At 39.3% G+C, this 17,557-nt stretch overlaps 1 protein-coding gene across 3 annotated transcripts in view; it reads left to right on the forward strand.

The window, feature by feature from the left end:
- LOC128861156 (neurotactin) overlaps positions 1 to 10,280 on the forward strand; it is a 75,203-nt gene extending 64,923 nt beyond the window's left edge. For all 3 annotated transcript variants that reach the window (XM_054099076.1, XM_054099074.1, XM_054099075.1), the window contains exons 2-4: positions 5,576 to 6,440; positions 6,511 to 6,827; positions 7,856 to 10,280. In XM_054099076.1, the coding sequence (XP_053955051.1) occupies positions 5,762 to 6,440; positions 6,511 to 6,827; positions 7,856 to 9,490 (2,631 nt within the window). In that variant the 5' untranslated portion in view covers positions 5,576 to 5,761 and the 3' untranslated portion in view covers positions 9,491 to 10,280. The remainder of the gene's footprint in view (positions 1 to 5,575; positions 6,441 to 6,510; positions 6,828 to 7,855) is intronic.
- Positions 10,281 to 17,557: the final 7,277 nt, after the last annotated feature.

The following is a 17,557-nucleotide window of genomic DNA, read 5'->3' on the forward strand; positions in this document are numbered from 1 at the left end:
TATCTTCCACGACTTCTCGGCGCTCTGCAAAAGCCTTATACCACTTGTAGACCCGTGTTTTTCATAAGCACACTCGTCATAGGCTTTCTGCAACATTTTCAACGATTCGGCACACGAAATCCCGTTCAAACACACAAAATTTAAGACAAATTCTTTGTTCGATATTTTTATCCATAGTGAAAATCGCATAGCACACCTGCGGTTGACTGATATAATCCAAAAACTAGCTAATTGACAGATCACGCTCAAACTCTGCGACACTAGAGGACAGGTGTACCAACATTCCAGTAAATAAAACTTAGACATACAATTCCTGATTTTTTTGACAGAATGTATGCGGAAGAATTATAAAATATGAAACTCTGTACGGATTGGGAAAATTTAAAACATGCACGCATACACGCATACATATGTGTATGTAAAAGAAAGAATTCCCAATCCTGAAAACGATGCAAGTCTTTTGTCTTTATTTGTTGCTATTCTGAAATAATTCAAAAAATTCATGCTCGTGATTTTTGTGGCAGTTCTACCCTTGAGCATCGCAGTCATAAAGTGAATTCGAAGTTGATGATTGTTGTTGCTATAACGGCTAACGGCTGCTTGCCGTTTTGATGTCCCGTCATTGTATGCTAAGCTCGATACCTAATTCTTATTTTCAGGTTTGGTTCACCAATTGGTAAAACCTTAGCAAATATTAGAAGTGTAAAGTATTTTGTCACATTCGAAGTTTTTACAAAGAAAAACGATGCGCTGTTGTTTGTGGCTTCTTCTACTAAGCCTATTTCGTATATTTCCTACCTGTGCTAAGGATAAATTGACAGGAAAGAGAGATATTTTTTACGCTCTCGGTGAAAGGAAATCGGCTTTGTATGCATTTTCTAAGGCGAGTTCAAAGAAGGTGTTATTACTAGAGCAGCTGCCATTTTTTTCTCTCAGATTTTTCAGATAGTTTGAATGTCAAAGTGACCTAGAAGTAAATTTTGTAATGTGGTGCGAATTGTAATTGCACTGGGAAAGAAACTTTAGTATTTTGTATAGCAAGTTCACATTTAAATAGATATACATATATCATTCAACATACCGTGATTACAAAATTTATTCGTACACACATAATTTTGAAGTAAATACAGCATGATTTACAGAAAAAAAAATTATAAATCATTTACTCAATATTTTACAAAAAAACTTTTAGTTCAATTTTTGGAATTAGAAAAACTAAGGAAGTATGAAAATAGGGCACAGTTTTTGGCAAAAATATTATTTGAGCATAAACAAACTAAGAATATTTCATTAAAAATAATTAAAAAATCGTTTATTCAGTACTTTGTTAGGCCGTCTTTGGATTTAATAACTGCTTCTAAACGTCGACGCATACTTTTTATCAACACTTAGAGCGGTTGTTGTTGTTGCAGCAGTTCACTAGGCCCTGCCAGTGAGGTATAGTCACCTATCGTCATCGTCTAACTTATCTAACAGTAGGCCAGAAAACGGGCTGTTGCGACAGGTTGGGTCCAGAGATATAGCGTCTTAAGTGGGATTAAGAGGGCGTGTGAATAGGTCGTTTTGTACGGGATACCTTCACATGATGCACATACATATATTGAGTATATCGGGGTCGATTCTTGATAAATAGGAGTTTAACCTGCCACAATATCCAGACTGTAATTGTAGTTAATGGGGAGTTTTATTTTGTGGCAATGTATTAAGAATATATTCATTCTTAGAGTAAGCCACAAGTATCATTTCAAACATTTGGAGTAGAGTTAGATTTTTATTTGCTGTGCCAAGTGTACGAATAATTGTGTAACAACTGTATATCTTAAAAGAAGTCAACTAATTGCAAAAACAATTCGGCATGCTAGTGGAGAATTGCATTGACATTAAGAGTAAAATAAAGAGCACGGAGAGGAGTGAAAATAAGTAGCGCTCTTTTCAGGGAAATTTAAAAGGATATAGCAAACATGTTTAGCAGTTTTGCTAAACCCTCTGTGAATTGAGGTTGCCTGCGTCGATGAGTCGCCATTAGAGTTAATTTGGTTTGGTAGATTTTTGCACTTTTTAAATCTAATAGAAAATACAATATTTTTAATAAATCCCCTATCTGGATAAAGGCGAGAAAAAGGTGCGTGGAAAGGTGAATTAATTATGTGTATGCTCGTATTTTGTTAGAAATATATTGTATAATTATGTAAATATGCAAAAGTGTTCGAGAATGTGCGACAGTCGAAGAACTGCAAGACAGCAACAAAATAAGATACTCTGGCGTTTCCCGGATGTAAACATTTGGTATAGTGTTGCTCCAGTGGAACCTTTTTAAGGCCGGCGGGCCAATTAGATGTCCTAAATTCAGTAGTTTTCGCGAAGCGTTGTAGGATGAGAAAAAAAAACAATTAGCCAAATGAAGTTTTGGGGATAGTTTAATATATAATAGGTCTATTTATAAGTTCGTGCGGTTTTACAACAGATGGCGTAACTTGATTATTATTCCATCGATCCACATTTCCAAACATTCATTGGAGAGCTACTGTCGTAAGGCACAAACGTCAGTATAAGTTTTTTATTTGAAGCGTAAACAACAATATTTTTACCACACTTGAAAATGTCGAATTTCGTGCCAAATAATGTGTTTTTGCGGGGAATTCTTCTTCATTATTTTAATATGAAGAAAAAAGCAGCCGAAAGTCATCGTATCTTGGTGGAAGTTTATGGTGAGCATGCTCTATCTGAGCGAACGTGCCAGAAGTGGTTTGCACGCTTTAAAAGTGGTGATTTTGGCTTGGAAGACGAAGAACGCGAGGGTGCGCCGCCAAAGTTCATGGATACCGAATTGGAGGAATTGCTCGATCAAGATCCGGCTCAAACGCAAGAAGAGGTTGCAAAAACTTTGGGAGTTGATCAATCAACCATTTCCAAACGTTTAAAAGCCATGGGAATGATCCGAAAGGTAGGCCATTGGGTGCCGTATGAATTGAAGCCAAGAGACGTTGAACGCCGTTTTAGGGCATGCGAACAACTGCTTCAACGGCACAAAAGAAAGGGTTTTTTGCATCGAATTGTGACTGGCGATGAAAAGTGGGTCCATTACGACAATCCAAAACGTCGGGCAACGTATGGATACCCTGGCCATGCTTCAACATCGACGTCGGCGCAGAATATTCATGGCCTGAAGGTTATGCTGTGTATCTGGTGGGACCAGCTGGGTGTTGTTTATTATGAGCTACTGAAACCGAATGAAACGATTACGGGGGATGTCTACCGACGACAATTGATGCGTTTGAGCCGAGCACTGCGAGAAAAACGGCCGCAATACGCCGATAGACACGACAAAGTTATTTTGCAACATGACAATGCTCGGCCACATGTTGCACAAGTGGTCAAAACATACTTAGAAACGCTCAAATGGGATGTCCTACCCCACCCGCTGTATAGTCCAGACCTTGCGCCATCCGATTACTATCTCTTCCGATCGATGCAACATGGCCTGGCTGACCAGCACTTCCGTAATTACGATGAAGTCAAAAAATGGATCGATTCGTGGATTGCGGCAAAACCGACCGAATTTTTCACAAAGGGAATCCGTGAATTGCCAGAAAGGTGGGAAAAAGTAGTAGTAAGCGATGGACAATATTTTGAATATTAAATTTGTAACCATTTTACGTCAATAAAGTTTCAAATTTCGAAAAAAAACCGCACGAACTTATTCATAGTCCATTATTTGAACTAAAAAAAAAAAATTTGTACAATCTCTAACAATATATTGTAAGCCTAGTTATCAATAGATTTCCAGAGCGCCTGTATCCAACTTTTGTACAAGATACAACTTGCAATTTTCATCTGAAAACAAAAAAAAAAAAAAGATTATTAATTTTGATGTAATTATCTTCTATGTGAACTAAGAAAATTGGGAGAAACACGTAAAATTCGAATTTTTGGGGAAGGTAGAAAAAAAAGTGTTTTTTCAAGGAAAAAAAACTCTTCAACTGGGTAAAAAGTCGCTTAAAAAAGTTTTTGGATGTTTTTTTTAGTTCACATAGAAGATAATTACATCAAAATTAATAATCTTTTTTTTTTTGTTTTCAGATGAAAATTGCAAGTTGTATCTTGTACAAAAGTTGGATACAGGCGCTCTGGGAATCTATTGATAACTAGGCTTACAATATATTGTTAGAGATTGTACAAATTTTTTTTTTTAGTTCAAATATATATTAAACTATCCCCAAAACTTCATTTGGCTAATTGTTTTTTTTTCTCATCCTACAACGCTTCGCGAAAACTACTGAATTTAGGACATCTAATTGGCCCGCCGGCCTTAAGGGAGTGAGGTTTTTTTATTAAAAACAACGATGAATTGAAATTGTTATAATTTTCCCATACGTGTATGGTGAACCGACTTGAGGTTAAGCGCAGCCATATCTCTAACGTTGGTTCTCAGCAATATTAGAAAAAAATTTTTTTTTGTAGAGGAAAAGGGATATAGAACAAATTCCCTTTCTCAATTTTCCAACGTGGACTTTTAACAACAACCCCTATTCCGGAAGATGGCATTCTCAAAAAATGATTTTTTGTAGAGAAAAAGTGTTGTAGAAAAAATGTCCTTCCTCAATAAGAGCAAAAGTTAGTGCTTAACTTGATTCCAAATATTATCCTCAACGTAATAATAGGCCTCTTCTATTCGCCACTGCTCTGCTCACTACCTCTTTTAGCTCCCGGTGACGCTCAAGCATGCATGTCCTGCAGCTTATATGTGTGCGTGTCGGGTGACACACGAACTTGCTTCGTGTCACACATACTTGTTGTCGGCTTTTGCATGATGAAAACCAAAAATGTTAGATATTAGCATCATGCACCCGACACGCACACATATAAGCTGCAGGACATGCATGCTTGAGCATCACCAGGAGCTATTTGCTCGGCTTACTTGAAAGCAACAACAAAGTTATCAAGCTACATAGTTTCGCCGTTTTATCCCAGCGCTGCCAGGTAATGTTTATTTATAGCAGTTGCTTTAACTATTCGCCTTTCCTGCTAACACACGCCGAATAAAAACTGAGTATTTTTATTTTTATTTTGTTCTTAAAAATAAGATTAAGAATAAATTGAAAATTCAATTGATGTTCATATAACATTACTATTTGTTTGTTTTTGTTTAATTTAGAAATAATTCATAGTCAGCTTGTGAAGGATGCGATCTTTCAGTGAGTTTTAATGGAAAAAGAAACGAGGCGCCTAGGGTCTTACTAAATTAAGCTCGTCTTAGATGCGGTGTTACGCTCCTTTTACGATATTTGATTTCTATATTCTATATTTTTGTTGCTGCTGTTGTTGTTTTTACTGTAGTACCAAAACCGCAGCAGAACTGACTGTCGTAATTTATTCTGTTGTTTAAAACCCAAATTACAAAAAAGAAAGAAAGACTTTGAAAAGTTGCGTTTTTGGAAAATATTAAAAAAATTTTTTTTTTGTGAAAATAAATAATTTAATTTGAAAATAAATAAATAATTTGTGAAAATAATAATACAATAAACCTATGATAAGTTTTATAGCAATGAGTAATAATTCTTGTTTATCCTTTCAGATATTTTTCCTACGACTGGGGTCCACTCAAGAGACTTGTGAAAACCGCCAAATTTGAACTAACCTCCCACTAAAATTTGCATATACATAAACATACGCACACACACATCAATATATATATAACGTATAAAGTGTCAACATAAGCACCCATACAACGAACGTAGATCTACGAACAGCATTACAAAGCATGGGCGAACTGGAAGAGAAGGAGACCGGACCATCAGAAACCACACCGCAACAAGAGGTAGTCAACGAACCCAAAGAGACCGATAAAATGCTAGACAAAAAGGATGAATCTGATACGGCTGAGCAGCAAATAGAAAATACGGTAGCAAAGGTTAAAAATTCAAGTCTCAACGCTGAAAAGAAAAATGCGGCCACCTCCAAACCGACAACACCAACTTCTTTGAGCGGTAAAAAATCGCCTGCCCAATCTGTTGATCAAATTGCTATCGCCGGTGCTGAGGAAGCGCAACCGGCAAAAGCAAATGGTGGCAGCACTGAAGAGATCATTGACATTCCCGAAACTGTTAAAACTGAAGAGGGCGATGAGAAGAAGATGTCCACTGAAGATCGTGAAGTAAAACCGAAGAAGATACCGATTGGTGGTTTAAAATTGCCGGGTTTCTTTATGAAAAATAAACCCAAACCCGATGGTGATGGTGCTGATGGTGAACTTCTAGAAAGGGAAAATAAGGACGAAGTGCCTGCCGATGCTGCTACCCAAGAAGCGGGCAAACCCAAGAAGGAAGAGAAACTACGTATTAGTTTTGGTGAACGTTTGCGCAACTTTTTCGTACGTAAGCCGGCCGCCGAAAAGCAGCAAACCAAACAAGCAGCCAACGGAGATGCCGATGCAAAGAGTGGTGAGTTTGAAAGATGATAAACTAAATAATCTCAAGTATGGCTAAATAATTTTTACTCTTCGATTTGTAGAGGCCACAGCTGAGGCAGCAGCAGCTGACGGTGAGGCTAATAACACAGCCAACCCCTCAGATGCACCGCCACAGAAACGAGGCCTTTTGAATGCTATCAAGCTGCCAATTGCAAACATGATACCGAGAAAGAAGATAGATGACGATGTGGAGCTGGGCATGGGTAAGGCTGGTCTGGCTTCGATGGAAACACTCGATGATTCATTGAAAGATCAAGATTGCGTTGATAAGGCGCCCGCCAAAAACAATTGCACCGATGAGATTACGAAACTGAAGAAATCGCCAAGTGGTGAAATCAACCAAGCTTCGCCGGAAGAGGTATGTAATCGTTTGCAAATACATACGGTACGTGTTGCATAAGCGAAAGTCGGAAATTTTCTTATACATACTCATAAATGTATGCATAGAAAATGTTCCAATAAAAGTTATTTCTGATACCAGACGCAGGTTTACTATTCTCTGTAGACAATTTTTTAATGAGTTAGAAGACCTCAGTTCTATAGAAATCAGAGATACTTTAAAATTTTTGAAAAGCACACACTGGTTTTAGGAGAGATAGGGACTAGCTCCCCACGCGGCATCAAATGGGCCTGAATGTGTCCCACAGGACAACCGCTTCAACCTAACCTAACCTATTTCTGATATAAACAAACTATGACCCAATATTGCTATTGTTTATCTGGTTAATGAAACAATATTTCAAAGTATTGAATTTTTTAACAAACAAAGTGCTTAAAAATAAGGAAAGCATTCTTGCCACAAAATGTTTTGAGTGAAATAAAAGAAATACATTCCCACGTCAAATTTGGAAGACAATTGTACAATACAAGAGTACATTTTTTTACAAAAATAATTGATTCAGACAGCTGCCGTAGCCGAAAGGGTTGATGCGTGACTGACATTCGGAAGTGCACTGGTTCGAATCTCCGTGCATGAAACACAATGATAGAAACAATTTTTTCTAATAGCAGGCAATGTCAAACCTCCGAGTGTACTTCTGCCATGAAAAAGCTCCTCACAAAAAAACCATTTGCCGTTCGGAGTCGGCTTAAAACTGTAGGTCCCCATCAAGACGCACACCACACCACAAATAGGAGGTCGACGAAACACCCAATAAACGGTGGTATAGGTTGGCTTTTGTATAATTGCATATTACGCTTTGTTTGGTGGAGGAAAAATGTTCTTAAATCCTTAAATTTCTTATATAGTTACAACATTCTTAAATGCGAAAAGTAAAGTACATAGAGGATATTTGTAAAATCATGTAATTCAATAGAAAATTGAAAAAAAAAAAATGTTTACCTTACAACTATTAAAATTGCTTCTCCTTCTTTATTTTTCTACAGAAATCGGCCGAAGAACCACAGGTTCCCATGTCCTTAGCCGACCGTTTGCGTTCGTACCGCTGTTCTGCGGATGATGGCCTCATCGTGCTAGGTATCATGGTTTTCATATTGCTAATTGGTGTAATCGGCTATGTACTCTCACATGAGAAGCTCACTTCACCGCCGGTACGTGAAGGACGTTTCATTGACGCTGTTACCGGATGTGGCATGGTTGAGGGATTACAAGAGGATGGCGCATTTGCCTTCCGTGGAATTCCCTATGCCCTACCCCCAGTAGGTGATCAGCGTTGGCGACCTGCTCAATTGATTAACGGAATTGATGACTGTTGGAATGGCACTTTGAAGGCGCACAATGTCAGCAACTACTGCACGCAACGATTGGGTAATGGCACGATTATAGGCGATGAAGATTGCCTGTATTTGGATATTGTAACACCGCATGTGCGTTATAACAGTCCAGTGCCGGTAATTGTACTAATCGGTACAGAAACATTGACTGGTCCTTCGCCGGGCGTGCTACGTCCATCGGCGCGTTATTCACGCTCGCACGATGTCATTTTTGTGCGTCCAAACTTCCGATTGGGTGCGTTGGGTTTCCTCGCCTTAGAGGCGCTCACTAAAGATGCCTATCCACGCACTTCAGGCAACTATGCGTTGTCCGATATTATTGCCGTATTGAAATGGATTCAATTGAATATCGCACACTTTGGTGGCGATCCTAAATTAGTAACTTTACTCGGTCACCGTGCTGGCGGTACACTTGTTTCGGCTTTGGTTACCTCTAGCAAGATAAATGATCTTTATGCACGCGCTTGGGTTACTTCTTCGTCGGCCATTTTCCCTGGAAAGTCATTGGAAGAGTCGGAGAAACGCAATAACCAATTTATGACAGCATTGGATTGTCAAGATATCATATGCTTACGTGCGGCATCTACCGAACAAATATGGGCTGCCACACCAGATACTTGGCTGCATTTCCCAGTGGACATACCTGCCATAGATGAGAAACCGAGTGCGCATCATGAATGGCTGGTGTTGGACGGCAATATACTGCAACGTCATCCTGCCGACGCTTGGAAAGAGGAACATATCGGCAAACCGAAACTTGTTATGGGCGCAACAGCGCATGAGGCACACACTGAACAGCTGCGTCAACGACACGCCAACTGGACCGCAGAAGAGGTGCGCGCATTCATCGCATCATCGAAAATCGGTGCGCTCAATCTAACCAACGAAGCTATACAAATCTACAACGCGACTAACTATCGTAACTTGGTCACCATGATTACCGACATACGTACTATCTGCCCGTTGCTGACTAATGCGCGCCTGCAGCCCTCTGTGCCGTTCTATGTGGTGCACCAAGGCGAGGGAGAAAATCAATTAGCCACCGTTGATACAGACGTGCTCGCTATATTGGGGCGTTATGAGCCACATACCGTCGAACAGCGACGATTTGTTTCGTCAATGCAACAGCTGTTCTACCATTATATCTCCCAAGGCACTGTGCCCCAATACGAACCGAGTCGACGAGTACTGTACATCGCGCAAGATCCACTGCCACAACAGGATCACCCGAACTGTAATTTCTGGATAAGTCACGATGTGGTCCCGCGTTATGCACGCATCGATTAAGCGATTGAGGTGTCCGAAAATAGAGACACACATAACGAAGGACAAATTGTATGAAAGAAGTGTGCGTGGCTGTGGATTTAGAACGAATTGGGAGCCGTGCAGATTACAACATAGCTGTGCATCAATGTTTAATACAATACACACAATATATCCATTCATATAAGAATGTCTTTTTTATACAAACTAAAAATACTTGAATGGAAATCAACAGCTCCCAAGAAATCCATTGATAATAAAAAAACAACCCCCACCCCATAAAAATTCTCGAGGAAATTCCAAAAATACAGTAAAAAAAATTATTACAAGATACATTTTTTCTCTGGAGCTTTATATTCCGATAAGAAAATGTTTAAACTTGAAAATGACTTCTTTTTATACAAAATTGTATTAGTCGAAATCAATACAAAAAACATGCAGAATTAATTTGTTTTTATGCATAATTAATATAAATTATTAATTATTGAAACAAAAATAATTAGTGGCTAAGCAATGCTAGTTTTTATATGTAAATTTAATTTAAATAATAAATGAAGTAAAAGTAAGAGTTAACAAATTAGAATTTATGTTTAAATATAAACGAAATTATAGTCGCAGCGAGCGCAGATTTTGACATCATTGATTCGAGTATATATGGGAAAGATCTAAGTTTATTTTATGATTTCTTTTATACACTGTATAAGTACGTATTTTTTATAATACTAGCGTAAACACAAACACAAAACATAAGCATACACAAAAACACTCATATACATACAAAAATGCAAATACGATTACATTAAAATAAAAAGAATGTAAAACAAATAACTTCAAAAGTGAAAAAAGTTCACAAATGTTTTTTCTTCAACTGACACAAGCAGGCCTGGCCCGTAATTCGAATTATGTCGAAAATTTGTCAAAATTAAGGTAAATCAGGCAGATTGTGGAATCTGCGAGAAAGTCTATATGAAAATGAATTCAGTTTTGGTCAAGGCGAATCTATTCAAGATGGAAGCATTCGAGCTACAACAACTTTTTTTGAATCACTGTCAAGGGAATGATAATAGAAGAATGGAATGAATGTCAAATTGATAAAATTAGCTTCTTGCGTAGTCACAACACAACAACAGCTACTCTAATCACACCAACTTCTATACATACACCTTGGTTTTGGTGTTCTGAAATGTTTGAATAAGAAATGAGAATGGGACCACTAACTACGTTCGCAGTTGTTTTAATAGACAACGCGAGGTTTGAAGAAAAAATACTTGAAAGAAGCATCCTGTGCGACTATTTTAGTCCTTTAGATATGACTGAATTCTTGTAAACACTATGTGACCACAACTTCTGAAACGTTAGCTGGTGCGTTGTCCTGAACGAAAAGGAAAATCACTCGACTCCTCGACTCAAACTAATGCCAAACACAAAGAAATATATCGATGTGGCTGAAACTTGGTGTGTGTTCTTCCAAGATATAGTAGCATCTCAACTAAACATATCTTTGATACGCGCCAGTAGGTTCATCTCTCTGACTTTGCACGGACGGCCTCATGCGCAGGTTCTGGAGTATCCACAGAAGACGAGTGGCCTTTTAGAAGACGTCTTTCACATTTCTCATGATTTTTCAAACTGTTTTGATGCATTAAATAAGCAGAAAGAATGAAAGCGCTCATTTCAACCCAAATCTTCAATTTTAAGACAAATAGAAATTTCTGTTGTTTGACAATCAGCTGTTTCGAATTTGGATTGTGTGTGAATTTCATCACCATTTCAAAATATCACCATTTTTGGCCTTTACATGAGAAAAGGAACTAAAAAGTTCGACCCAAATTGGGGTCTAAACTATGCTGCGCCTGTCTGGTCGCCTGGTACTAGTGATTCGCAGTGGACAAAGCTTCAGACATGTCAAAATACCGCCATTCGGACAGCGACCGGGTGCCTCCTGATGTCACCCATACAACACCTACACAACGAGGCACAAATGCTCCCAGTTGCGGAGCACAACAAATTGCTCAGCAAGCAGTTCCTGCTGGGGTGTTACCGCAGGTTTCACCCCTGCAGACACCTGCTTGAGCCTGAGCCGCCTCCCAGGCACGTCAGAAGACACCTCCTCAACTACGCTGACGAACTCCAGGACAAAACTGACCGAAACCTACTGGACCGGACAGTATTTAGACAGTCAATAAACGACATTCACCGGGAGACCGTTACCACCTTCATGAACTCCTGTCCTGTGAATGCCGTAATCGGAGTCCAACCACCACCTATTGCAGATGAAGAGCTCCAGCTTCCCCGTGAGACTCGTGTAACATTGGCACAATTACGTTCTGGATATTGTAGCAGGTTAAACTCCTACTTATCCAGAATCGACCCCGACATACCAAACACATGTCCGGCATGTGAAGGTACCCCCCACGACACTAACCACCTCTTCACATGCCCCCTCAATCAGACTCATCTAACCCCCCTCTCCCTCTGGACCCAACCTGTCGAAACAGCATGTTTCCTGGGCCTACCGCTAGATGAGCTAGACGAAGACGACCGATGATATACTTACACTGACAGGGCAAACTATGCTGTTAAAACAACAACAACCCAAATTGGGGGACATCAGAATTCGTTTTAGAGGCATGGTTCCTTCGGCAAAGTTTCTTATTTTGATCCCTAGAATACGATTTTCAAAGAGCAATGAGCGATTTTTAAATCGACCCGCCCTAGTGACTATCATTCGGAATTCACAGAGAGAACGTAGGTTCGAATCTCGGTGAAACACCTAAATTAAGAAAAACCTTTTCTAATAGCGGTCGTCCCTCGGAAGGCAGTGTGTATTTCTGCCATGATAAAGCTCATAAAAATATATGCCGTTCGGAGTGGGCTTGAAACTGAAGGTCCCTCCATTTGCGGAACAACATCAAGACGCACACCACAAATAGGAGGAGGAGCTCGGCCAAACACCCAAAAAGGGTGTACGCGCCAATTATATATATATATATATATTATATAGTAAGTAAGGAAGGGGTGACTGACATCCAGAGCATACTTAAATTGAGGAGGGAACACATCTCGAACCTGATAAATAGTGATAGCTACGCATGTCAGAGAGAATGTGAAGATCCCGATACCACAATCGTTGACGACGGAATTGTCGTTCCGCTACCCGACCATGACGAGGAGAGAATAGCGATAATGTGGATAAAGAACAACAAAGCTGCGGGCGCCCACAGACTGCCGGCAGAGCTATTCAAACATGGCGGCGAGGAGCTGGTAAGGTGCATGCATCAGCTTCTATGCAAAATATGGTCGGATGAAAGCATGCCTGCCGATTGGAATTTAAGTGTGCTCTGCCCTATCCATAAGAAGGGCGATCCTGCAATTTGTACCAATTACCGCGGGATTAGGCTATGTTCAGAAACGCATTATAATGCGCAGTACTTGCAGCGCTGGCAGCACTGTCAATATGACAATTCATGCAACTGATAGATTTGTTGAAAAATTGCAAATAGATTTGTTGCATTTATGAACGCGCTGTGCAGTAAAATGGAATTGTTACTAAGTTTGGTCATGGACGATGTATGTGAGGAAAAAACCGATAGTCTTTTATTAAATTTAAGAAAAAAAACCGTGCAAAGCTTAAAAGAAGGACATATCTTGACAAAAGTTTAATATCAAAAAATTGATTTTAAGTCTAAAAGCGCTTTTATTCTTTCTTTCTCCAAAGCAAGTTTTTCTCTCTCCACAGCCAAGACTTCATCGTGCCGGGTCTGTTCTTTTATCGCCTCATCTTCTAAAAAATTCATAATTTCGCTATTTGCAGTTTTTCGAGACTGTGCGGTTGTACAACTTGAAGTTTGTGGAGAATTTGATGGCTCAACATCATTAGGTTCCGTTAATATCGACATCGGCAGCTCAACTGAGCTTTGTAAATTTTGAGTGGGCACATTGATTGAGTGCCTGGTACCATACACCTCATCAAAGTCTTCGTAGTTAAGCCATGATGTTGATTCTCTACCGGATGTATTGTTTCTTTTTTTTATTCGCTTATATGTTATTAACTTTTTTTACTTCATCTACGACCTTAGCCCAGAGCACGCTCTTTTTCCTTCTTCCCGACGTGAACTCGTTATCCATGCTCAGTCGGACTCTGAGCAGTAATTTTATCTCCGATGTACTAAAGTAATCACTAAAACCAAGAAAAGTATAATAAAATAAAGTTTAAGTATCGTATTTTTCATCAATTTTTGTATTAAAAGCTAAAATAAATAATTAAATACCCACTTTTCATCAGACATTGTACTAGCGTATTTATTGGCAGTGTTAAAAATTTGGGCTGCAAATAATGCACGACTTTTGATACAAAAATGACGTTTAAGAATGCGTTGCATTTGCAGTACTGCCATATTTGCGTTTTTGAACGCACTGCTCACTCTGAAATGGTATGCTGCGCATTATAATGCATTGTTGAACATACCCTTAGTCTTCTAAATATCGCCTATAAGGTTCTAGCGAGCGTATTGTGTGAAAGGCTGAAGCCCACCGTCAACCAACTGATTGGACCTTATCAGTGTGGCTTCAGACCTGGAAAGTCTACCATCGACCAAATATTCACAATACGTCAAATCTTGGAACAGATCCATGAAAGGAGAATCGACACACACCATCTTTTCGTTGACAAAGCTGTAGGCCGCGATGTCTGAATTTAGTATCCCCGAAAAACTAATACGGCTTTGCAAGATGACGTTGCTCAACACCAGCAGCGCCGTCAGAATTGGGAAGGACCTTTCCGAGCCGTTTGATACCAAACGAGGTTTCAGACACGGTGATTCGCTCTCGTGTGCAAAACTTTATCGCTCCCGCACAATTTTTTATAAGAGCGTACAATTGTTGGCGTATGCCGATGATATTGACATCATCGGCCTTAAAAACCACGCGGCTAGTTCTGCCTTTTCCAAACTGGATAAAGAAGCAAAGCTAATAAGTCTGGCGCTGAACGATGGCAAAATGAAGTACCTGTTATCAAACACACAGTCGGCGCACTCGCGTGTCGACACCCACGTCACTGCTGACTGTAATGATTTCGAGGTTGTAAAATACTTTCTTTATTGAGGAACTAGAATTAACACCGATATCAATGTCAGCCTTCAAATCCAACGAGGAATCTCTTTTGCCAACAAGTGCTACTTTGGACTAAGTAGGCAATTGAGTAGTAAAGTCCTCTCTGCACGAACAAAACTAAGGCTATACAAGGCTCTCATCATTTCCGTCCTAACGTATGGCTCAGAAGGACGATGCCAACATCCGACGAAGCAACGCTTGGAGTGTTTGAGAGAAAGATTCTGCGGAAGGTTTTTGGACCTTTGCACGTTTGCAACGACGAATAGCGAAGGCGATTGAACGATAAGCTGTATGAGCTTTACAACGATATTGATATAGCGCAGTGAATAAAGGTCCAGCGGCTACGCTGGCTGGGTCATGTCGTCCGAATGGATACAAAAGCTCCGGATCTGAATGTATGCTGCGTATGATGCGGTACCAGCAGGTGGTAGCAGAGAAAGAGGAATACCAGGAGGAAGATCATGTGGAGAAGAACTTGGCTTCACTTGGTGTGTCCAATTGGCGCCGGTTAGCACGAGAAAGAAACGACTTTGTTAAACTCGGGCAAAATCGCTTAGGCGGTTACCGCGCCAATTAAGAAGATGAAGAAGTATAATATATATATATATGTACCAGGAAAATCAGAGGAGTTTAGGAATTATATTGGATAATTTACCACTTCGTCCTGATTCATGATGCTGTGAGTGGAACAATGCGTGTATTTACCTTAAAAGAAATTTTCTTGATAAACTTCGCTCAATGAAAATGACTACTTCGGGGTTTGGCGATAGATATATCTCTGTTGTTGTTTTATTGTAGCAGTAACTTTGCCCTGTCAGTATAGTGTAATCACCGGTCGTCTTCGTCTAGTTCTGCTTGCTGCTTCGACAGGTTGGGTTCAGAGGGAGAGGGGTGTTAGATGAGTGGGTTTGATGGGGAATGTGAAAAAGTGGTTAGTGGTTTTCACTTCTTTTCCTTACAGTCTTTATTTTTTCATTTTTTTTATTTTGTTATTCCTACATTAATCATACATCTGTCATACTGACATCTAAAGGGTGTTTTTTAGAGGTTAGGTTTTCAAGATGAAATAAAACGTATATAATTTATTGTAATGTTATGGCCAAGAATTTAGCTTTATTATAAAGATTAGGGTTTGCCATTATGTTTTAAAAATGATTTCGGGCAAGTGGCCACCGCGGCTGGCTCGAATAAATTCCAGCCGAGAGGCCCAATTTTCGACCACTTTTTGCAGCAATTGGGGCCGTATATCAGCAATAACGCGCCGAATATTTCTTCCAAGACGTCAATCGTCTTGGGTTTATCTGCGTAGACAAGCGACTTCACATAGCCCCACTAGAAATAGTCCAGCGGTGTTATATCGCACGATCTTGGAGGTCACGCCACAGGTCCACGGCGCGAGATAATGCGCTCACCAAAAGTTTCCTTCAATACATCGATTGTTGCGTTGGCTGTATGGCATGTAGCGCCGTCTTGTTGGAACCAAAGGTCGTCCACATCAACATCGTCCAATTCAGGCACGAAAAAGTCATTAATCATGGCTCTATAGCGCTCTCCATTGACTGTAACATTATGGCCGGCTTCATTTTTAAAGAAATATGGACCAATGATTCCCTCTGCCCATAGAGCACACCAAACAGTGACTTTTTGAGGATGTAACGGCGTGGCGTCTCAGCAATGGCTTGTGGATTATGTTCACTCCTAATACGACAATTTTGCTTATTGACATACCTATTCAACCAAAAGTGAGCTTCATCGATTGATTGATTCGATGATTTGATTCCAGATGGATTTCAAGATATTTTGCAGATGTTTCAATCTGTATATTTTTATTATTGAGCTTAATCGGTAAACCAGCAATCTCTGTTCGTGTCGTAAATATTACTTGTACAGATTTGTCCTCCCTTACTTTTAAACTCCATTTGTCAAACCACTTCTTTACATTGTTGGTTTACATCTGTAACTTTGTTGTTGCGGTTGAGAGGCTTTCGTCAGATGACAATAAAATTGTGTCGTCTGCAAATGTTGCTATAGTAGAATTAGTTTCGTCTGGGAGTGGTATGTCAGAGGTAAATAAGACATATAGCAGTGGTCCTAGAACGCTGCCTTGAGAAACTCCTGCTGTTATTGGATGTATATGTGAGTTGTAGAAGCATCGGTCAGTAAGGTAGCTCTTGATAATTAAATAATAGTCCAGTGGTAATATTGTCCTAATTTTATGCAAGAAGCCTTTGAGCCAAACTTTGTCAAAAGCTTTTGCGACGTCCAAAAATACAGCAACGCAGTATTGTTTATTTTCCATGTCTGAAATTATTTTTTGTGTAACTCAATGTACTATATTTGTTGGATAGTTGAGTGTTTTTTTTCGAAAAGCGAATTGATGATTTGGAATGATGTTTTTCGTGTCAAGTATTCGGGTAATTTTGTCATGTAAAAGTTTTTCTTCAATTTTAGATATAGTCGGAAGTAGGCTTATAGGTCGATATGAATTTAAAGCTGTTGGGTTTTACCCGGTTTCGGTAGCGCAATAATTTGTGCGACTTTCCATACTTTTGGGAAGTATTGTAACCGAAACATTGCATTAAATACGTTTCTAAGGAATAGGTAAGCCTCAATTGGTAGCTCCGTAAGTGCTTTGCCTGTCAGCATATCATATCCGGGTGCTTTTTTATGTTTAATTCGAGTTTTGATGCATAATATCACTTCTTGTGTGCCTGTTTTTCTTATTTTTGTGATGGTATCAGTATTAACATTACTAATCGTATCAATTTGTTTATGCTCATCGTTCGATAGGACATTTTCAAAATAATTTCCCAATGTCGCTGCTTTTTCATCATTTGTAAAAGCCCATGTGCTGTCATCTTTTCTTTGTGGGGGTTGATGCTTTATCTGGTTTTTAAGTTTTTTTGTACATTTCCACAAGGAATAATTTGTGTCATGTTAGGAGTTACATTTTTTAGATATTTTTCAATTTCCTTATTT

Source organism: Anastrepha ludens, chromosome 4 (genome assembly GCF_028408465.1).
Source record: "Anastrepha ludens isolate Willacy chromosome 4, idAnaLude1.1, whole genome shotgun sequence".
Classification (NCBI taxonomy): domain Eukaryota; kingdom Metazoa; phylum Arthropoda; class Insecta; order Diptera; family Tephritidae; genus Anastrepha; species Anastrepha ludens.